This window comes from Gymnoscopelus microlampas (assembly GCF_963454915.1).
Source record: "Gymnoscopelus microlampas genome assembly, chromosome: 3".
Classification (NCBI taxonomy): Eukaryota; Metazoa; Chordata; class Actinopteri; order Myctophiformes; family Myctophidae; genus Gymnoscopelus; species Gymnoscopelus microlampas.
In genome coordinates, this window is record NC_139940.1 from 13,464,236 (window position 1) to 13,487,275 (window position 23,040).

At 41.6% G+C, this 23,040-nt stretch overlaps 2 protein-coding genes across 3 annotated transcripts in view; both read left to right on the forward strand.

Annotated features, from left to right (window-relative positions):
• chd4b (chromodomain helicase DNA binding protein 4b) overlaps window positions 1-21,373 on the forward strand; it is a 41,341-nt gene extending 19,968 nt beyond the window's left edge. Inside the window, exons 19-39 of the mRNA XM_084052805.1 lie at window positions 20-193; window positions 669-810; window positions 1,240-1,489; window positions 2,081-2,205; window positions 2,611-2,703; window positions 3,831-3,975; window positions 4,554-4,726; window positions 5,285-5,474; window positions 7,395-7,481; window positions 9,824-9,915; window positions 10,513-10,646; window positions 11,359-11,503; window positions 11,752-11,908; window positions 12,044-12,132; window positions 12,388-12,655; window positions 12,961-13,017; window positions 13,572-13,745; window positions 14,817-14,925; window positions 16,357-16,489; window positions 17,119-17,314; window positions 19,675-21,373. Coding sequence (XP_083908931.1) covers window positions 20-193; window positions 669-810; window positions 1,240-1,489; window positions 2,081-2,205; window positions 2,611-2,703; window positions 3,831-3,975; window positions 4,554-4,726; window positions 5,285-5,474; window positions 7,395-7,481; window positions 9,824-9,915; window positions 10,513-10,646; window positions 11,359-11,503; window positions 11,752-11,908; window positions 12,044-12,132; window positions 12,388-12,655; window positions 12,961-13,017; window positions 13,572-13,745; window positions 14,817-14,925; window positions 16,357-16,489; window positions 17,119-17,314; window positions 19,675-19,880 — 3,139 coding nt within the window. The 3' untranslated portion in view covers window positions 19,881-21,373. The remainder of the gene's footprint in view (window positions 1-19; window positions 194-668; window positions 811-1,239; window positions 1,490-2,080; window positions 2,206-2,610; window positions 2,704-3,830; window positions 3,976-4,553; window positions 4,727-5,284; window positions 5,475-7,394; window positions 7,482-9,823; window positions 9,916-10,512; window positions 10,647-11,358; window positions 11,504-11,751; window positions 11,909-12,043; window positions 12,133-12,387; window positions 12,656-12,960; window positions 13,018-13,571; window positions 13,746-14,816; window positions 14,926-16,356; window positions 16,490-17,118; window positions 17,315-19,674) is intronic.
• A 588-nt stretch (window positions 21,374-21,961) lies between these two features.
• ptpn6 (protein tyrosine phosphatase non-receptor type 6) overlaps window positions 21,962-23,040 on the forward strand; it is a 31,911-nt gene continuing 30,832 nt past the window's right edge. For both annotated transcript variants that reach the window (XM_084052484.1, XM_084052487.1), the window contains exon 1: window positions 21,962-22,397. The gene's annotated coding sequence lies outside the window, so the exon portion shown is untranslated. The remainder of the gene's footprint in view (window positions 22,398-23,040) is intronic.

Here is a 23,040-nt window from a genome sequence, read left to right on the forward strand (position 1 = left end):
TTCCCCTATCTGTCTGCAGTAACCTGGAGGGTTTCCTGGAGGAGTTTGCAGACATCGCTAAAGAGGACCAGATCAAGAAGCTCCATGACATGCTGGGACCTCACATGCTGAGAAGACTGAAGGCCGACGTTTTCAAACACATGCCCTCCAAGACTGAGCTCATCGTCCGAGTGGAACTCAGCCCCATGCAGAAGTGAGTTCATTACGAGGGAAAGGGGTTTAGCAGGGCTGATCGTTGTTCTAAACCACTGGTTCTCAAACATTTTAATTTCAAGGACCCCCATAATTCTGAGAGGGTCCATTTGGTTCCATTTTTATTCTCTCAGAGTTACAGACCTGTAAGGGTCAATTTAGAACCCCCCACAAGGAACCCTGAGGGTCCCTGGACCCCACTTTGAGAACCACTGTTTGAAAAGTGCTTTAGTGAATACAAGAAACGTAAATGCTGTTGTAATGGTCATTGTTTATTGCTTTTTTCAGATCAGGATCCTCTAAATGTAATTGCTAAATCTTTTTAAGTGTCAGTGAGTCACTCTCCTTTGTACTTTATTTACTGGAACAGATGATAAGGAAGCTGTATACAGTATAAGAGATTGACAGAAAGGGCACAGGAGAGATGGATGTCATTTTCTCCCTCACATTTTTCTCTCTTGATTGTTGTGACCCAGGAAATATTACAAGTTCATTTTGACACGTAACTTTGAGGCGTTGAACACCCGTGGAGGAGGAAACCAGGTGTCTCTTCTCAACGTGGTGATGGACCTCAAAAAGTGTTGCAATCACCCCTACCTCTTTCCTGGAGCTGCACTGGTATGACCCACACCCATCACCAGCCATAATAGCTATCTTATGGACATTCTTTATTGTTAATATGAGTAATTTGGCGATGGCCTTGTAACTATCACATCACCCTTAATCACAGTAACGACTGCCTTCTTGCATATTATTCCTATAGTGGGTTCTGTGTAAGAAATTTACAGCATTTCTGGGGAGCAAATTTAGCTTCCTCTGCCTGAAATTTCATAAAATGTGGGGGGCACATATTATAAAGTTGTTACTTATACTTATTCAAAAATATGAAAAACACAAAAACATTTCTCTTTATTAACAAGAGGAGCTGCCTGATGATAATTTTTGTGCGAAAAAAATCAGGCTCTGTGTGTGGGACTTAATTGTGTTAAACTAAATGCTAAAACGTAAACGTTGAAACCCGTACAAACTCTTGTTTCCCGTGTGCAGGAGGCACCAAAAATCCCCAACGGCATGTACGAGGGCAGTGCCCTGACCAAGGCGTCAGGGAAACTGACGCTGCTTCAGAAGATGATGAGGAAGCTGAAGGATGGAGGACACAGGGTGCTGGTCTTCTCCCAGATGACAAAGATGTTGGACCTGCTGGAGGACTTCCTGGAGAACGAGGGATACAAGTATGAGAGGATTGACGGAGGAGTGACCGGAGCCATGAGGCAGGAGGCCATCGACCGCTTTAACGGTAAGAATGGAAATTGCTAATGATGGACAGAAGTTGTCAAAATATTGTCCAATTTTTGGGGGATTTTGAGCAAGTGATTATTTTATGTGTGGCGTTCCGTTTTTTTACAGCATGGCTCTGCAGGAGTCTAGCCGTCTATAAGACATTCAGTCTGTCTGTCAGTAGCTAATTTCCCAAACCACTGGAACGAGTGCCAAATTTCTTGTAGACACTGCCAGTAGGCCACAGAAGTTCCTCCACTTTTCACATATGTTTTACTTTTTGAAATATTTCACTTTAATTTCATAATAGATTATCAAGGCTACAACCTTGTACCTTGCGGTACAAGGTTGACTTGTAACCTTGTACAACCACAGGTTGTACAAGGTTACAAGTCCGAGTAACCTACAAGTCCGAGATCCACATTAAAGCCACACCGTCTCCATGTGGATCCCGCGTGCCACTTGATTAGATTTTTTTTCAATGGGTGCAATCCCACGGATAACTTTGAAACATTATCACCTGTTTGCCTCCTCTCTCAACTGTAATTTTCAAGTAAAGCATTATTTCTTTCTCCCCCCATGTTTTCTCTCCCCTCTCCCCAACACACAGCCCCTGGTGCTCCTCAGTTCGCCTTTCTCCTCTCCACCAGGGCCGGCGGTCTGGGCATCAACCTGGCTACCGCTGACACTGTCGTCATCTATGACTCTGACTGGAACCCTCACAATGACATCCAGGTACACAGCCAGGCATAGATGACCAGGAGCCAGAAATAACCAAGAAGAGCCAACACATTGCATTTTCTAGGCTGAGGGACACGTCACAGTTTTAGATTGACACCAGACATTTAAGAAATGACATGTAGAGATGAATGATGGATGCTTTCTCACTGAGGGTTAATAAATGGGACTTAAACTGTAAATAAATAATCATGTTACTGAGTATATCTTAGTGGTAAGGTTTAGCAGTTATGCTTGTGTAGTTGTAATGTACACTGTTCATTTGATATAATCATGTAGACTTGATATCACTGTCCAGTTATGTCAGAATGTGCACATGTCACTACCAGCTGATAGCCAACGTGTGACACTGTTACAGGCTGATAAAGTCTCTCTCTCTCTGTTTTTCTCTCTCTCTCTCAGGCATTCAGCAGGGCCCACCGTATTGGACAGAACAAGAAGGTGATGATCTATCGCTTTGTCACCAAGGCCTCTGTAGAAGAGAGGATCACCCAGGTGAGTGAAACTGACTGAAAGACACATGGAATTATCTCTGCGTTTCTCTCTCTTCCATGTCGAGTTCCTTAAAGGAGACATCCGGTCATTTTAAGTGTTATGTTTGATGTGTGTCAAATCACTTACCAACGTAGAAATGAAAATCGCGTGACTCCACAGATCCCCCTATCGACCCCCACCGTTGGCATTATAGGAGTATATAGGATAGCAGCAATTCGCCTATTTTAACAAATGTAAAGTCTGTTTTTTTCTCCTAGTACTCATTGTGGAGTCCCATGATAACGTAACAGGCGCTAAAACTCCCGACAAGCTAACGGCTAATAACAGAACGAGCTAATGCTGGTTGCTGGTTTCTCTCCCGACCTGGCAACCTGGGGCTGCCATGCAGAGAGATAAGCAGCCCCAGCATTAGCTCGTTCTGTTATTAGCCGTTAGCTTCTCGGAGTTTTAGCGCCTGTTACGTTATCATGGGACTCCACAATGAGTACTAGGAGAAAAAAACAGACTTTACATTTGTTAAAATAGGCGAATTGCTGCTATCCTATATACTCCTATAATGCCAACGGTGGGGGTCGATAGGGGGATCTGTGGAGTCACGCGATTTTCATTTCTACGTTGGTAAGTGATTTGACACACATCAAACATAACACTTAAAATGACCGGATGTCTCCTTTAATTCCAAACTGGTCATTTAACCACATGAACCCTACAGTCCGTAATTCTGGAGCTTACTTTCTGTGGAAATAATCAATCTATAAGCTCATTTGCGTCACGCTGTGAGAGATTTGGTGTAGAGGGGAAGAAGGAATGGACATAGTATACAGCCCTGGGAGACTCTGCTCAATGAAGTATATAGGGTTTAAATGGTTAATGTGCCCTGGAATTTGTGAGTACATGTTCCTTGATGGATCAAAACCCCCTCTATGGGACAATAAAGACTACTGGTCTTCTACGTAAGGCTTTAGCAATAATAAAAATGTGCATATTAATGAAATCGAATTTCTGATTTCATTTGCTTTTTGATTCTTTTTTGTTTGTTGTAAACTTGCCCAATACTTAACTGTACTGTGTTGACACACATTACTGAAGGGTCATCTGTGGCACAAACAATCCCTCTCCTCCCTCAGGTTGCTAAGAAGAAGATGATGCTGACCCACCTGGTGGTCAGACCTGGTCTGGGCTCTAAGACCGGCTCCATGTCCAAACAGGAGCTGGACGACATCCTCAAGTTTGGCACAGAGGAACTCTTCAAGGATGAGCTGGGACTCATGGGTGAGTCCACTTATTATCAACAGCAAGGCCGTGTTCTTGTTCAGTCAGAGGGCCCCGTGAATGAAATGTTGGACAGAATCCTCACTGTAGAAATTAAGTTTTATATAAGAGAACTTTTTTTTTTAGTTATCAGCCACAGAATAAAAGCACATATAAAATATAAAATGCGGTGATTAAACATTAAGGGGATCAAATAATAAAATTTTAAATGATGGAAAGGCCTTTTCGATAAAAGTAACTTTTAAGAAGGGCTTTGTCTTCAGCCCCAGAAACAGCCAGCTGCTTCCTACCATAGTACCTCAGGCTGCACACAGGCTCGTAAGGTGTTAATAACCTTTTTTAGCGGCGCTAGCCGCTATACCTTTAGGTATAGAGCGGTAGCCCTCTATACCTGGCTTTTGCGTCAACGTTCTGATTGGTCAGACACGTCAACAAAGTGATTGGTCAAGCTTCACGTGACACGTGGCTATAAACACATTATAAACACTTATTGATGACAAAATATATCAAAGGTGCCGCTACCTTCACACAGGTGTGATTTTTAATATCCATGTCCTGTTCACATGTCTGTCTGTCAGGAGACAGCAAGGAGGATGACAACAGTGTGATCCACTATGATGACAAGGCCGTCGACCGTCTTCTGGACAGAAACCAGACAGAAGTCACCGACGACACGGAGATACAGAGCATGAACGAGTACCTCAGTTCCTTCAAAGTAGCACAATATGTGGTCAAGGACGAGGAGGATGAGGTGTGTGTGTGTTTGTGTGTGTGAGAGAGCAAATGTCTCTTATAAGAGTGTGTGTGTATATACGAGTGTGTGTACTGTATATGCCATTAATCGCTTCATATTTATTTGTACCTTTGTTTACATTTTATCCAATGTCATTGAAATGCATTTCATCTTAGAATATGTGCCTCAATGTTTGCAAAAAAAAAACTGGGTGGTTAATAAGTCATGGACATTTGAATTTCGTTCATAGAATCAAACTAATTCTCCAGGAACTATTTTGGTTAGACTTTTCAAATCAATCCATGCTTTAAAGTGCATTAAAACTCATTGGCTTCCATGGTTTGCTTGGAGACCAAGCAAACCATGGTATGCTTTGTAAAATGTCCAGATAAAGTATATGGTGAGGCATAATCAATAAGCTAAACATTCCAGACCACCAGTATGGTCATTTAAGCAGACTCATCTCCATTCAAGTTAAAAGTAAACGTTTCAAATGTACACCCAGGTTCTGGGTATGCGCTGCATTTCTAACGAGATATTCTCCACATGTGTGTTGCGTGGCATGATCTTCTCCAGGAGGAGGAGGTGCAGCGGGAGGTGATAAAGCAGGAGGAGAGCGTGGACCCAGACTACTGGGAGAAGCTACTGCGGCATCACTACGAGCAGCAACAAGAGGACCTTGCCCGCAACCTGGGCAAGGGCAAAAGAACCCGCAAGCCTGTCAACTACAACGACGGCTCCCAGGAGGATCGAGGTATAAGACGGGGTACAGAACAAACGCTCATCACCAACCTACACTTAACCTGTGCTCTACATCAGTGGTTCTCAAACCTTTTTAATTTCAAGGACCCCCAGAACTCTGAGAGTGTACAAGAGTGTGCATTTGTACACTCTCAGAGTTACAGACCGGTAAGGGCCCATTTGGAACCCCCGCCAAGGAACCCTGACGGTCCCTGGACCGCACTTTGAGAACCACTGCTCTACATCCCTGCTGATGGTCTGTGCTGGAATGGAGCTCGAGTGTGTGTGTGTGTGTGTGTGTGTGTGTGTGTGTGTGTGTGTGTGTGTGTGTGTGTGTGTGTGTGTGTGTGTGTGTGTGTGTGTGTGTGTGTGTGTGTTTATGTGTGTTGTACTGTGGTGGGTTAATTAGTACCTGAGTACCTTCTTCTATTAAATGTACAGCTGGTCATGGCCACGTGTACTTTGTGTAAAAATGCAGTGTACTGTAGTTATGCCTTTACTGATTGTTCCCTTTACAAAATATATCACACGGATGCATGTTAAAATGCTCTGTTCAATAAAATTGACACTTGACAGGCAACAGTTGAGCGCTTAAATTGCTTCATCATAAATGATCTTTTTTTTTCCTATTATCTGGTTAGGCGTCACGCCTAACCAGATAATAGAATGGTAGTTTGGGAATTGTGGTAAATCCTGCGCTTGTAGAGGAATTGTCTTTGATGGTACTTCTTGAGTGGCACAATTTCTGTATGTTAATTTTAAAGTAATAGTGCGGTACCCGTTATTTGTGGGCGACGGCTGTCATTCACGGGCGACAATGTCATCGATGTGATGCCAGTCGTCAGTCAGCAAAATACATCATGAACATGGCATAACCTAAGTGCATCTGAACGTTTCATAAATGCAGCAGTTGTCAAAATAGGTTCCATAATTTATTTATGGCAACTTTTTGGGCATGTGAGATTATGCACCTTTTGTCATAGCGATGAAAGCCTTAATGTTACTGGGTGAAATGTTCATGTTGGCACGGTACTGTAAAGGCCACGCCTCAGTAAAGTGAGGGAAGTCTCATGAAAGCAGAGTTCTCCTTCAGTTTTGACCGTTACTTTACCTTCCCTGTATGGCTTTATGTTCCCTTTGGATGATGAGTGTTCTGTGACTCCTCTTAGATTCTGTTATGTAGCAAAAGCGCCCCCTTCTGTCAAGAAGTTAGGATGATGCTGAGGCATTGTCAAATGTTTTAACAATACACAAGATTGGACTCAGGTGGTTTATTGGCCATGTATGCTTGCATGTCTGTATGTTTACACAAAGGCAAGTAGTACTGTTATGATATAACTGTTATTCTGTCTGTCTGTCTGTCTGTCTGTCTGTCTGAAGATCTACGTTTTGTCTAGAGCCAGACCCATATTTGACTTTTTTGATGGCATTCATTAGTGTCGGCAGTTATGTGTGTCGAATGTTAAATAAGTATAATAAACAAGCCTGAGCTGCCGTTCAGTTCATGTGTGTATTATATATTTGTGTAATTATTTTTTATTTTATTAATAATATATTTGTGTTTATTTTTATTAGTTGTTAAGTTAAGTTAAATGTTCTCAAATATAGAAACTTAAAATTTTCAAAATGATCAGATCCTACAAGTTCACAACAAGTGTTGCAAGCTTGTAGATCTCTAATAGATTTTTTTTTAAAGTTTCACCTATAATGACTAATGACCAAAATAGGGATGCTATTTCAAATTGGTTAGAAAATGTTGCACTTTTGACAAAATATCAGTGCTCGGTGGGCTATGAGTCTCCAAAATCGGGATAGGCATTGGACCCAAAAATCTGTATTGGTCGGGCTCTAGTTTTGTCCTGAACCAGCACATTTCTCTCATCCTCCTTACTGTCTTGTACAGTATTGTTTACTTAATCATCTCTCTATCCACACCTCTCGTCAGATTGGCAAGAGGATCAGTCAGACAACCAGTCAGATTACTCTGTGGCTTCGGAGGAGGGAGATGAGGACTTTGATGAGCGGGCTGAAGGTAAGGGACTGGACGTTTGATGTGTGTGTGTGTGTGTGTGTGTGTGTGTGTGTGTGTGTGTGTGTGTGTGTGTGTGTGTGTGTGTGTGTGTGTGTGTGTGTGTGTGTGTGTGTGTGTGTGTGTGTGTGTGTGTGTGTGTGTGTGTGTGTGTGCGCTTGCTAACGCACAGTATGTATGGGCTATTTACATGGAATTGCTAGAAGTTGCTCTTTAATGCTGATTTGAGATGAATCCTTAGGAGCTGAACAGCGCTGATGGGAAAATCACATGATTGTGGTTCTGATTAATGCAATGGGGAATGCATACATGAACGCAGATTGTTCATAATGGTCACTTCAGCACTGACTTCTGCATAATGTCCAAAGCCATGTACAGCTGCATAGTTTAATAGTTTAGGCAAAAAAATTAAGATTATGCAAAGAGAGTACACTTTATACAGCAATGCAAAGTACTGTAGTGCAAACAGATACCCATTGTTGAGACAGGGATGTACCACTACATCAAGAGTGAACTTCTATTCGCTGGGCTCTGATTGCTGTCTACTGACATGGTTTAAACTACTTCTACAGACAACTACTACTTATCAGATTCAGACGACAGCTATGATATCCTCACCGACATCAACAACAACAAGCATGTGGGAAAGACCATGTGTACCTGCACCCTCTGCACATACAGAGTAGAAAAGAGAAAGGCAAAGAAAGAGAAGGAAAAAGCAAAGAGACAGAAGAGAAAGGCAAAGAAAGCAATGAAACAGATGAAAATTCAAGAAAAGATGTTAAAAGGTCTTCGTTGTTGAAACCCTTGTGTAGTACTGGCCTGACCACTGTTTATGTTTTGTTTTTGAATTTGTATTTGTAATATCAAATGAAAGACAATGATAAACTGTGATTCTCAACTCTGCTCTGTCTGGGTACCCCCAGAGAACTGCTATTTTAACTGTAGTCTCGCGTAGCTAGACGATCGGAGATCTCTGTCTACTGATCGTCTGGGGAAATAAATTCAATGCAGGGGCTTCAAAAGAGGAGAAAAGCAGTGCTAGCAAACTTACACATACTGCTTTGAAAATGTACATCCCAATATGAAGGACCACCATAAACTCTTTGCATTGGTTCTGCACAGCAGAATCTCAGAATTGTTTCCACCCCTCCATTTAATTCAGATATCGGTAGGCAAAGATCGCTGATCGTCTGGCTGTGTGTAATCAGGGTATTACTTCAGATCTGGGACACCAGGGGTATGATATGTACTACCTGGTATAATTATGCGGTTCCCCACAGCCAGAGTTGTGAAACGGCTGCTGCAAGGGTCATAACAGCAAGTGACAAGACTAACTCAGGGACCTTTTGTTAACATGTTCAGAACAGCTTGTATTGCCATATCCTCCTAGACAGGTTACAAGAGGAAGGCAAAAATGTAAATGAGAGATGGGAGGAAAATGTTAAAGTTCTTGTTCAAGTGAACTCTTATTATTGTACTTTGCAGAGGCTTTGCACTTACATTTTCTATACCGATAATAATTCATTGTTTGCACTAAAGTTACCTAATTCATTGTTTGCACTTAAGTTACCTCAGTTAAAAAATGTGGCTGGGTCATTTGGATATGCCTTTGTCAGTGAATTTTGTAAAGCAATTTGATTTCCATATTTTATTTTATTTTTCTATTGGCCTGTCATTAATACTTGTAAAATAAATAAAGCTTTATTAAGTTCACAAAACCACGCTTTCAGTGTAAATTGTCCTGAAAGTGTTGTCACAACAACAGAAGCATTTAGTTTGTGTGGACAGTGAGGAGACAACTTCAGCAGGAGTGTGACCTGATGAGCAGTCGTAAGTCTAACATCTTCACTGAAGAATCGTAATAAAGTCCTGATAACATTTAACTGAGCAAATATCGAATTTGATGATGACATGGAAACTATTTTTGGTTTCAATTGGCATGTTTGTGTGTGTAGGTGGTGGTGGTGGTGGTGGTGGTGGTGGGGGTGATTTGAGTATGTTCTGATTCCCTGATGGGCTGAGCTATGTGTGTGTATGTGCATGTGTTGGCACCTGGTTCTCTAACTCAAGACCCAAAAGAAATATTAGATGTTTGCCCAGGACCTAAACTAGTGAAAAAGTTGGAATGTTTTGTTTTTGTTAAAACATTTTGGAATGTTTTTAAATAATATATATTGTTTTTAAATGTAGGACATGGAAAAAACGGGATATTTACTCGCGACCCATAAAAATTGGTCGGCGACCCAAACAGTGGGTCGGGACCCATGTTTGGGTCGCCGACGGTGCTCTAATTGAGGTGTGAACCTCAGATGTGGCTAACCATGTCTTTCTCTTTCTGCTAGCCAACGCCCGCAGGCCCAACCGCAAGGGGCTAAGGAACGACAGGGACAAACCTCTGCCTCCTCTGTTGGCCAGAGTCGGTGGGAACATCGAGGTGAGTCTCCCACCTGCTGCGGTTCATTTAATTACAGACTTAGCCGTTAAATCGCATCTAACATTATATTCCTATTTTTAACTTTTCACCTTCAGTAGTTAATTTACTTCTTCCTTTACTATTTGATGTGGATCATTTGACTGCTCAACCCTTGATTAATATTATTTTTTACATTGTACTAGTCTTACTCCACTGGAATTGGTACATGCTCGTGCACATTTTCATCTATTTTACCATTTCAACCTTTTGCATTTTAGTCCCACTAGTGGCAGTGCTCTAAAGATTGCTAAGTCAATGTTCCCAAATTGCCACTTGAACACAAATTATCTTTAAATCTAATGGTGGAATTGCCCTGAAACTTGAGTGCATTCATGCTATCTGGAGGATGAAGCCTACTGATTTGGTGACTGGAGCCACCAACTTGCTGGTTGAAGCCCTGGGCCACAACCACTTCTGCTTTTTCAAATATCTTCAAACCCCGTCTTACACATAGTATAATAATAATATGACATATTCTAACTTTTATTTTATTTTGTTATATCAATACATTTCCCCTCAGGGATTAATGACGTTTTATCTTGTTGTATTTCCTGTCAGGTGCTGGGCTTCAACGCACGTCAGAGGAAGGCCTTCCTGAACGCTGTGATGCGTTATGGGATGCCCCCCCAGGATGCCTTCACCACCCAGTGGCTAGTCAGAGACTTGCGAGGGAAGTCTGAGAAAGAATTCAAGTATGTGTCTGATGCTACCACTCTTTTCTTATTCTAATTATTTTGTCTGTTGTCATGAGTAAAGAATTTCCCTCTAGATGAAGCTTCTGTATAGCAGCCTGATGACACATTTCTTTATTCTCTGATAGTTGCTGGAGCAATATGTTGAGTCCCCAAGAACCTGTCGTCAGCTTTTCCAGCTAGTGGTAATTTCTTTATAAGAGTCCAATACTGGCGCACCTTGTTTGATCCAAGTCGGTGACTCACTCTCATATAAAACTAAATCGGCCCCATGTCACAATTTTTTAAAACTGTTTTGTCATCAATAGCATGCCTATACTCTTAACCCATTAACTGCCAGAGGTATTTCTGAATATTTCTAGCCAGTGCCAGAGATTTTTCATTAAAAAAAAAAAGTACTCAGGAGCCGAGATAAATAATTTCTAAGTTTTTAGTTCATGTAGATCTACGCGATTGGCACGTGGCGGCTATAAATAGGTTTGCGTAGATCTACGTGATTGGCAGTAGAAGTGTTAAGATGAAGACGCCAAGGCTCCATCAGTGATGTCACAATGAAGTATTGTCTTAATGGAATTGCTTCAGACTTGTGGGCCCCGACACTGTCCTATTCATGGTAACTTGATTCTAGCCTCCGTTCTGGCCAACTGGTGACAGGTAAACGGTGAGGGGTGATACAGAGGTGTGATATTATTAATTCTCCGTCTCATCTTAGGGCCTACGTGTCTCTGTTCATGCGTCACCTCTGTGAGCCGGGGGCGGACGGAGCGGAGACGTTCGCAGACGGCGTCCCCAGGGAAGGGTTGTCAAGGCAACATGTGCTCACTCGCATTGGGGTGATGTCACTCATCCGGAAGAAGGTATGCAGTATGCAAATGTGTTGGCTATGGTATTGGTATTGAATATTTTTGGTAAATGGTGCATTTAGAAACCACGCAAGGCACCAACCTGCTCATCGGTAGCAGATAGGGAATAAGTGTCTCCCTCAAGGACTCGAGAGCGAGACACCACAGGCCTTTTAAAAAAATGTCTCACTTCAGAACCACTGACCGCTGACACACTTGTGTGTGCGCGTGCGCGTGCGTGTGTGCGTGTGCATGTGTAACAGGTGCAGGAGTTTGAGCATGTTAATGGACAATGGTCCATGCCCTGGATGGCTGAACTGGAGGAGAACAAGAGAGCAGCTGCTCTGGCTGCAGGTGAAGACCCCAAAACCCCCTCTTCTGGAACCCCAGCAGATACACAGCCCAACACACCTGCCCCAGGTACACACACACACACACACACACACACACACACACACACACACACACACACACACAAATAATATTTCATTTTATTTAATACGTTGTGTGTGTGTGTATGTGTGTGTGATTGTTTGTTTGTTTGTGTGTTTACAGAAGATCTGTCTAAACCTGAGGACAAGGACATGGACGTGAAGGAGGAGGGAGAGGAGAGTAAAGGATCTTCCAAGTCAGATGATCCAGAGGTAAACAAACATCTCTTGTTTATTCCCGGTATACTCCTTGGATTCATTTATGCTGTACAACTGTCATGTTGTCAACTGTCAACTGAAAAAGAGTGTTTTTTTTACCGTTGTATTATGTATTACTACGCTGTCTCTATTTGTTTTTCTGCTACTTACTGTACAGTATAGACATGTTTAAGTGTCTTAATCATTACCACTATACCTGTCTTCCTCATTCCTAAGCTCCCCATATGAACACTGTTGCCTCTCATTCAGATCATCGAAATCCCAGACGAGACAGAGAAATCCCCGGCTCCAGAGAAGAAAGAAGTGGAGGGAGCAGAGTCCTCACCGAGCAAAGAGGAGAAAGACAAGGAGGTGGGAGACACGGACGCTGACATGAAGGACGAAACTGAAGATGGTAACAAGGACAAAGACGACAAGGAGAGGTCGTCATCGGAGGCCTCAGAGAAGGACACTACAACCGAGGTCAAAGGGGAAGGGTTGGAGGTCAAGGCCGACTCCGACGAGGCCAAGCCTAAAGGTGAGTTAAATTAAGATGAGACAAGTGAGCTTTATTAATCCTGGAGGGACAATTGGTTCTAACGGCAACAATGAATAGAATATGGAACAAAGACAAGGCATTTATACTTTGGTAAAGTTGTAAATAAACATATTAGAAATGTTCACATATTAAATAATGAATCTATTAAATGTAAGATTCTCTTGTCAGTATGTACAGTATACTCTTGAAGTGATAGGCGTGTGTCTGTATAAATTCCTATACAGTTATTGCGCGTGGCAAGTGCATTGATTCTGATGAACTGTTTGTTTATCTCATCATCTCAGCTGAAGAGAACAAAGACGACAAGATGGACACCAGTTCCCCTGCAGAAGAGAAGAAAGGTGAGACACACTGGTGAACGTGGTTGGCTCTCCAGACACTTATGCAAACACACCGGGTGGACACATGTTGGATGGAAACGCAGATGCCCATTGAAACATGAAAGGAAAAAGTGGAAAGATGGCGAGAGTCATCTACATTTGATGAAATAACTTTGTAACCATTTCAGTCCATTGCTTTGCAATCAAAACTTTCATTAACTGTCACATCTGTCACTTGCCAAAAAAGAAAAAAGGACATTTTAATGATACGATTACTGGGAAATTACTTAGAAATGCTTAATATGTCTCCGATGATGGGCTGTTGCTCCAGTTTTAATTTCACTGTCAGGGATAATTCAGTGAGACAACCCCCTTTTTCTCTGAATCTCGAGCTAGTTTTGTACTGGGTGCCCGTACTAAAATACCATGAGAGATAAAGTTTCCTAATTTGGTATTAGTGGGTCCTTACTACATCTTTTCATGGCTCTATAGCGCAACTCTAAACATCACTTCCTGTGTACCTGGTGAATGAACCCCACTTAGTTTTCTCTCTTTTACGGGTTCTTTCTTCTCAGAGCAAAAAGAGGAGAAGGAGGGGGTGAAAAGTGAGGAGTCGGGCAAGCTGCAGAACGGAGAGAACGCTAAAGAAGGCAGTACAGCAGCGTCGCTGGTGAATGTCAGTGAGGAGAAGAAGAAAGCCGCCTCCAAGCAGAGGTTCATGTTTAACATTGCTGATGGAGGATTCACAGGTAACACCAACACCACACACACTGTAATGTAAAGATGGAAGACCATACAGTGATTATTCTTTCTCTGCATATTGAGTTTGTAATATAAACAGTGGGGTGCTAATTCCTAGGTCAGTGGTAGGCAACAGGCGGTCCGTGGGCCAGAACTGGCCCGCCAGCGTTAATATCTGGCCCCGACAAGTAATTTTGTAAATAATTTACAATAGCTGACTGACAGTCCAGGTAGGATATAGACAGCAATAGCTTTGAATTGATGAAATCAGGTATGATGAACAAATAGTTCTATTTCCATTTTTTGAATGTTATGTTTTCACTGTCAACTTTCCTCTTGAGACTTTTGGATGAAAATCTCCTCTCACGTTTAAAAAACACACCAAAGCTGTGTTTCACATGCCTCAAATGATACATTGTTTCTCTCCATTCTAAGAGACCTTGAACCATGAAAGAGCTCTTGTTTGAAAAGGAGTACTGTCTGTCTCCAGATAAAATGTTCACCTCTAAGTGAAACATTCAAGGATGACGCCTGCACAAAAAGGATTAGATAAGCGTTTCTGTGTGCACCTGTAACATTTGATTCCACATGCTTTTTCTATTATACCACATCTTTATGTAGTAACCTTGATAACAATACAATTATTATTATTGTATATGTTTGTTTGTTTGTTGCAAGTTCCACGTCCTAAATTAGCCATTGATTGTGTTCTGACCCACCATCTAATGTCTTTAAAAAAGTTTGGCCCGAGGCCAAACTTACTTGCCGACCACTGCCCTAGGTTTTAGTCATCACAGATTTCCTTTTCCTCTGACATATAACTTAATTTGTATCATTTATCTTTCTGACCTGTGTTACTTCATTCCAGGGTTTCACTCTTTGACATGAAAATGATATTGGCTATTTCAGTCATTTAAACCACAATGGTCATTATAGGTGAAATGAGACTCAGTGTTTCTGTTTCTCCAAATACTACTGGGATTCAATTTAGAAACTGTGTTTTGTTTTGGTCGACAGCTCTATTCCTGCGTTATCACATTTTCTGTGACACTCTGTGACCTTTGTGACCTCTGTTCCAGAGCTCCATTCTCTGTGGCAGAACGAGGAGCGGGCAGCCACAGTAACTAAGAAGACTTTTGAAATCTGGCACCGTAGACATGACTACTGGCTTCTAGCTGGCATCATACAGTATCCTTTTAAATATAAACAGCTAAATAACCTTTTCGGCTTCTTTGTAGGGGATTTCAGTTGCTTGTACGAACATGTACAGTACAAATTGGTTCAGATAACTATTAGGCACCAGTATTCTGCAGTCAGTAATGAGACACACGTAGAGTCAAATAACTAATATTTCAGATAGCAAATGGTTAGATGTCAATCAGATCAATGAGAAGAGAAGAGAGAAGAGAACGGGGTTTATAGGAAACCCTTTATTCAACATAGATTGCCTTAGCTTTAAAAACAGAATAGCATGTTATCAATAACGCAGACTTGAATACTATCAGTTTGGTATCTTGATAAAATGTGATTAACTTCGTCACAGCTCCGCCACAGCTTAAAACGTGCGCGGATAGGCCTTGCGCTAGATCGCATATTTTAATAGCTTTTTTTTTTTAGATCTGACGTTCATAGTGACAGAACACTATGCAAAAAAAAACAACCTAAGTCTAACGAGACTTCTGTTTTTTTTTTGTTTTTTTTTTACTGTTCTGTCACTATGAACGTCAGATCTCACCAAAGCTATTAAAATACGCGATCTAACGCAAGGCCTATCCGCGCACGTTTTAAGCTGTGGCGGACCCGGGATGGAGTTATGAAAATGTTCTACTGTACCATTCATCCTAAGATATCATAACATCATAGAAAAGGTAAGAAAACCTTAGTCCAAAATTCTCCTTTAACTAAATGAGGAGTCTGCTACAGAAAAGTGTCTCTCTCTCTCTGTCTGTCTGTCTGTCTCTCTCTCTCTCTGTCATCCTCGGACAAGGGAAGTGTATATTATACTGTAATAGACTGGTTTCTTGTTTACAAACAACATTACTGGGTGCGTGTGCATTCAGGGAGCACAACTAATCAGACTCTAATCAGCTGTCTGTGATTCGAGTCAGCTAGAGCAGCGAGCTGCAGTGCATGATCACGTGACTTCAAGTACAGGTCCATCTCAAACTAGAGAGATGCCTTCCATATATCGTTGCTGTCGGGCAGAAACCTCTTATCTCCATATTTTAACTTTTTGTGTTTTTTCGTAAATTACTACAGCTTCACAAAAAGCGTCAAAAGTAGCAGATCCACAAGCTCGAAAACGTGACGCGAAGCGACTCGTTTTGAGCTTGTAGATCAGCTTATTTTGCGATTTTTTAATTTGAATTTGAACTTTTGGACATGCCGTATGAGGTTTCCACCCGACAGAGATGCTATGCTGTAAAGAGTTCTTCTTTCTGCCCCCTAGCTGTGAAGAAATCAGTCTATATGTTATTTTTAGACATTTTTAGGGCTTTTCAGTGTGTTCAGTGCAGTGAGACAGGAAATGGGTGGAGAGATGGTAAGAGATTGATTGGATATGAATCACACTCAAGACGTAGCGATGATGTTATGACCCTTGACCACAATGTCCCTCAGACACGGTTATGCTCGCTGGCAGGATGTGCAGAACGACGTGAAGTATGCCATCCTCAACGAACCCTTCAAAGGAGAGATGAGTCGAGGGAACTTCCTGGAAATCAAGAATAAGTTCCTGGCTCGCAGGTTCAAGGTGCGTGAACCTGCTGATGTCACAGCACACACACACGCATGCGTACACACACACACATCCAAATGTCCAAAGTCCCCAAAATACATAACAATTCACAAGTCAATGAATAGCTACAGTAGATAAATAAATCAATACATAAATGGATAAATACATCTATGGTCCGGGATTATCAGCACATTTCTTCTTTAAAGTTATAGTCAGAATATGATTTTGTTTTTTATTTCTAATTCAATTTAAATCCTTCTTTAATCATATATATATCCTACTGTATATACTTTGTTTTTTTTTTTTTTTACTTGTTTGTATTGTCCTTTGTGTTAATGGTACAATAAGATACCAGGGTTGTGGCTCTTTCGGAGCGGGAACTTTGGGGGGGTGGGAGGGGTAACATACATTCACTGTTTTTGTATGCCTTTTGTTATTGACCTGTATGTGAAAATATAAAATAAAAAAAAACCTTGAACAAAAAAAAAAAGGATATGATTTTGTTTTGCTAGGATAGCTAAACAAAATCATAGTTATAATTTCTCTCTCAGTGTCAACATAATCATTCTAATCCTCAAATTTCTCCCTGCATTATTAAGATTTACTATTATTTAACCCTTCCTTTCTTCTTGTCTGCTGTGTAGTTATTGGAGCAGGCCTTGGTGATAGAGGAACAGCTGCGCAGGGCGGCCTACCTCAACATGTCCGAGGACCCCGCTCACCCCTCCATGGCCCTCAACACACGCTTCAGCGAGGTGGAGTGTTTGGCCGAGTCCCACCAACACCTCAGCAAAGAGTCCATGTCTGGGAACAAGCCTGCCAATGCAGTGCTGCATAAAGGTTAGTAGATTAGAGTGACATTGTGACCCAGCATGAGAATTAAGGGTTCATTGTGGAACCGTGCATGAGGATGATCTGATGTGAGTCTGGTCAAAAGGTAGAATTTAGAATCTTCAAGGGCTTATCTATCATTTACCTTAAAGTCAAAACTGAAATTGGCTTGTAAATATGAGAATAATGCATACGTATCAAATCAACATTGTTGTTAAATCAACTCAGTACATCTTTCATACAATCGTGTTACAAGAACAATCCCTCGCCATTTTGTCAAATTCAATTTCAATTAAATGAACCACTCGAGTTCAAACAATACTAGTTTTAATGTGAAAGCGCCGCGTTACTTCCTTGGGAACGTCAAAAATTATATTGAGGAAGTTAGGCGCTAAAATGAAGATTATGGAACACGTGTTTTTAACTACGTCTAAAGGCTCATTTATGCTCAACCTTAAAAACGGATATGGATAGAGACGGAGCCTTCTAGCTGTATTCTGCATTCATTTCATCCATATTTGTGCACGTTTTCTCCAAAGCTTACGAATATGGAAGAAATGGACCAGTACAACTGTTAATCTTTAGGGGCAGTATAGCTCTCATGATTACTTAAACTAGAGCCATTGTGGTGTCTAGAACACCCCCACAAATTCTGTAGACACAACGAAGCCTTTTAAAAAATACTAGTGAAAATAATTCTATGTCCACATGTCGCTATGTATTTAATGGCCTCACAGACCACCACAACGTCTACTACACAGCCTAAACTTTTGACTCTTTCTTAATTATGACCTCCGTCACCATGTTTGTTGTCAGAAAACGTTTGACTCTGAACTGCCTTCTAGTGGGTGTATTGCTTAACATCCATGCCAGCAGAAAGGACACATGGACGTATGTGAGCAGTTACGGTTACACCGTTTGAAACGGATGTATTCATTTTCGTACGTAAAGGGAGCATAAATGAGCCTTAAAAGTGTATTTGTGCATAGGAGATGTAGCGCGTGCCAGTGCGGTGAAAGTAGACAAGTGACGGATTATGGACGTATGTTTGGGTGAGTGAAATTTGTCGTATGATTTTCTTTATAGACCTCTCTGACTTTTGTGGGGACAAATCTAAAAGGAGCAACAATGTATTCCTTCCCCAGCCAGACACTCATGCACAGGGTAGCTTGCTCCCCTGCAAATAAAGAGAGTTGGGCTACAACTACTGATCATTTTCTTAGCGATTACCGGTATTCTATTGATTTCTTTTTTGATTTATCAAATCATTGAGAAGTGCATTTTTGGGTTAGTCTTTTTTATTTTGTATATATGAATGAATCAACATGAAAATAATTCTAATCTATTATCGACTAAATCAATTGGTCTGATTAACCACTTAAGCTCTATTTTATACTTGTCATACAACAGTGTCTCCAAGCTATGGCTGATGAAGCCTTCATCAGCCCTGGCTTGGAGAAGGCTACTTTTATGTCATATCCTGTGTGGATATGACATAATGATAAAATAAAGTTATATACGTACAGTATATATAATTTGTATTTTTAAAGAAGAGTGCATGAATGTTTTCTTCAGTAATCGAACATTTTCCAAGAGCACCTTCAATGCTGAGCTTTCATAACCCAAAGTAGCACTCCTTTGGCATCTCTCATCTCAAAGTAGGAGCATATGTTGAGAAGTGATGGAGTCCTGCACACTGCCATAACTTGTTAATAGTGTTCATTTTGTCGACTAAAACTATGATGAAAAATGTTCGTCGACTACCTTTTTTCACTGAACTGACGAAAACTAAAAAAAAAACAGCTATGATGACAAAAAATATGCTGACAATTTCGTCAACAAATAAAAACTAGACTAAAATGTTAGGGAGGGACTAGTGGACAAGAGATCCACTATAATCTCATGCTGCGACACGTTGTGAGCTTGTAGATCTGCAATTTCCAGCAAGCAGTTAAATATAAATCTGATATTACAACGCCATCTCGGCCCGCCAAAATACATTTTAGTCGACTAAATCAACTGTAGATTTAGTTGACAAAAATCTTATATTTAGTCAACTAAAACTAAAACATTTCAGATGACTAAAATATGGCTAAAACTAGATGGAATTTTATTCAAAAAGACCATAACTAAAACTACATCAAAATTGTCCGTAAAAAAAAAGAAAACACTGCTTGTTAACTTGAAAGCAACATGGCAGTCATAGACCTTTGTCAGGCATGTGTCACTCTTCAACATATGTTCTACTTTTATAATACACCCATTTTTTTCCCAGGTTTGCAAACGTTTCTTATTGAACTAAAGCAGAAACAAACCTTCAACAAATGCTATTAAAAAGCTGAACTATCACGGCCCTCCTGTTTCCTCAGTGCTCAAACAACTGGAAGAGCTGCTCAGCGACATGAAGGCAGACGTCACCCGCCTCCCGGCGACCATCGCCAGGATACCCCCTGTCGCTGTACGTCTGCAGATGTCCGAGAGGAACATCCTGAGCCGGTTGGCCAGCCGGGGGCCAGAGGTCACTGGGCAGAACCAGTCACAGGCCTCGCAGCAGCAGATGCAGGTGCAGCGTTGACCAATCCCGCTCGTGCACATCACGGCTAACCAACCTTCCTATTGGCTACAGAAGCCCTCACTTCACTGCCACGTAGCAGGCCCCTCCCCTCATCCTCACACACCTCTGCCACCCTGCTACAGAACAGTGAGATCAGACTACCTCCCTACTTCCACATGCACGCACACATGTACACGTACACACACACACACACACACACACACACACACACACACACACACACACACACACACACACACACACACACACACACACACACACACATACCTCCACCCATCTACGGACTCAGCAGAGAAACACCTATGTTGTGGGGCTTTTATTTTGAAGAGACTGGAACCATAGAGCTAGAATAGAATAGGAGTGAATGATGGGACTTCACTTCTATGTACTCTACGTCTATGGCCTACTAGATGAACTGATCTATCTTCCTCTCACTTTTAACTTTCTCTTAACCTGAGCACTGTCTTTGTGACGGGACCGCAGGCAGCTCCACTGGCCTGTTGTGTCCTCTACAGCAGGGTCAAATGTGTCTATGTAACTATAATGTATCATACAGTCGCTAGACAACACGGATAGCAGCATCCACATGTTTGGAGTGTATCGGCGCTTTTCCCTGTTTTTTCTTTTGTTTGACTGACGAAACATGGATTCAAGGGACTCTTATTGTTGTGCTCATTTTCACATCGTAGGAAATCATTGTGTTGAATCTTAAACCTTTTTTTTTTTTCGTCCATCATTCGTCTCTGTTGTCCTCGCCTGCGTCCTTGTGTGTATGCGTGCACATGCGTGTGGTTCGTTGTGGCTGTGTGTGTGTGTGTGTGTGTGTGTGTGTGTGTGTGTGTGTGTGTGTGTGTGTGTGTGTGCGCTTGTGTGAGTGCGCTTGTGTGAGTGCGCTTGTGTACAGTATTTGTGAACCAGGGCACACTGATGTGCATCTCTACTGCAGAATTCTCCCGATGCGGAGCTGTGACTTTTTTTTGCCAGAGAGAGAGAGAGAGAGAGAGAGAGAGACAGAGAGAGAGAGAGAGTGTCAATCACACAACAGTATGGATGAGTGACTAGTTACCTCCTCTCTGCTGCTTCCCTCAACCCCAGCCCACCACTACCTGTCTGTTCAGGTAACCTAACCTAATGATTGGATATCCCACCCACCTCCCCTTCCAGCCAGCACCTTGACATTCCTAAATTGGTTTTCCGGACGAACGTGGCGTGAACACGCTGTTCCTCGGGGAGACCTCCTCCCCGCTTCCTTTTTATTTTCATTCAAGTAAAGGACAGAACATTATCTCCACAAGTTTTAGGTACACGGGACGGCACTGAGAATGATGGCAATCTTAAGTTAATTTAATTTCTTACAGTCTAATGTCTCGTTGTTTTACATTATTTTTGGATATTATTATTATTATTATTATAAAGGTTGCAACCTTGTTGTTTTTATCGTTCCTGTTTGTTTTTAAAGGACTACAATTAAAAAAAGGGTAACAGTTTGTCAAGCTGTGGTGTCTGTCCGCTTATTTGTGAGAGAGAAAATTATAAGTCAGAGCTAGAGATGAGATTTAAGATGTGCAAGGGAGTCATTAATTTTGGTAGGAATGTCAATTGGTTACGATGGACCATCCCATTAGTAGAAAGGTCTCATATTTGGTCCCTGCTGCAGCTATAGTATGTGTTCTTTCAAAGTGCTGTTGAGCAAGGCATTGAATCCTTCCAGTTAACTCATGAATGAACTAAAACTATGATTGCCAAAATGCAAGCATAAAAATGTCTAATGAATTTGGATGTTCTTACATGGACCGATTTGAATATTTGAATAACCGTTTTGGGTTATTCAAATATGATGCAACATCCAATACCTAGAACATTAGGCGTGAAGAGACACTTTGCATATGAGTCTCAAAGGTAAGATAGAATTTACATTAAAAACAAATGGACATGCAAGAGAGAGAGAGGAGGGACTGGGTAGTGGGTAGTTGGGTGAAGAATGGGGAGAAGATAAGCAAGTAAAGGAGGCAACAAGAACTGTTTTAGACTGACCTGAAGAAAGGCATTAGGCTGAAGAGTTTGGGAGAAGGCATGTGAGAGGAAGAGCTAGCAAAAGCAAGGGTAGACTGTACAGGAACAGGCTTATTTTCTCCCAGCGACAGACGGGTAATTAAGAAAATTGGTGTAAATTACAGGGCGGGGGAATAGGCTGGGCTGGATAATAAGGCCTGATATCTTATCGTGGCAGAGAGAAAAGGAGAAAAAGACGGGTAATGGACAAGGAAGACTTAAGGGCATCACTGAAAAAAATGTTTGGAACAAGTGATGTATTTGTCATAAAAAGTTAGCTGGATTGACCATGTGGTGTTTGGATGCAACTTACCTCCTGTGAGTCCTATGCGGTCCTGGCTAGTAAATCGAGATAAATATAGATCTCATCGCAGAAGGCGCCAAAGAAGAAGTGAGCGGATTCAAGCTGTATTTCAGCCCAGCAGGAGAGAGCCCCCGCTGCTACTGGGTGCAAATGTCTTGTAGGTAAGTTTTGCGGGTATCATTTTGCCCCTTTTGGACTGTCCTCGGTAATTTTGTTTTGTTTTGTTTTTTAATAATGAAAATGATCTGTCCGCTGACCTTACTTCTTCACTGGCACAGTCTAGTTGTAGTACTGAAAGGAAGACGGTGTAGGGGACGTTGATAGCTTGTAGATCTGCTATTTTCAAAAATGTTTTTTTTTTGCCTATAATGACATGCCCAAAATAGGTATGTGTGTGTACCATTGTAGCTTGTACAAAATAGTCTATGTGTAGACAATTGAAGCTTGTACGGTAGCCTATGTGTGTATACGATTGAAGCTTGTACAGTTGTCTGTGTGTGTACCATTTATGCACAAGCCTTGGTGTCATCTATATCTCTTACCGCTCTTTCTAGTATTCTACTGTGAAATAAAGCCACAAAGGTATTTAAAACAAAATCTTCAGCAAGGAATGGACTATTGTGCATGCTGGGTCTGGTGTAACTTCTTGCACAGCTTTTGATGTTCATAAGTGTCAACTGGGTAGACACAGCTCCAGGTGTTGAGAGAGAGAGAGTGTGTGAGAGAGCGAGAGAGAGGAAGAGAAAGAGAGAGAGAGATGTGCACACTGCAATAGCTTGTGTTAACCAGGGTGCTCAACACCTG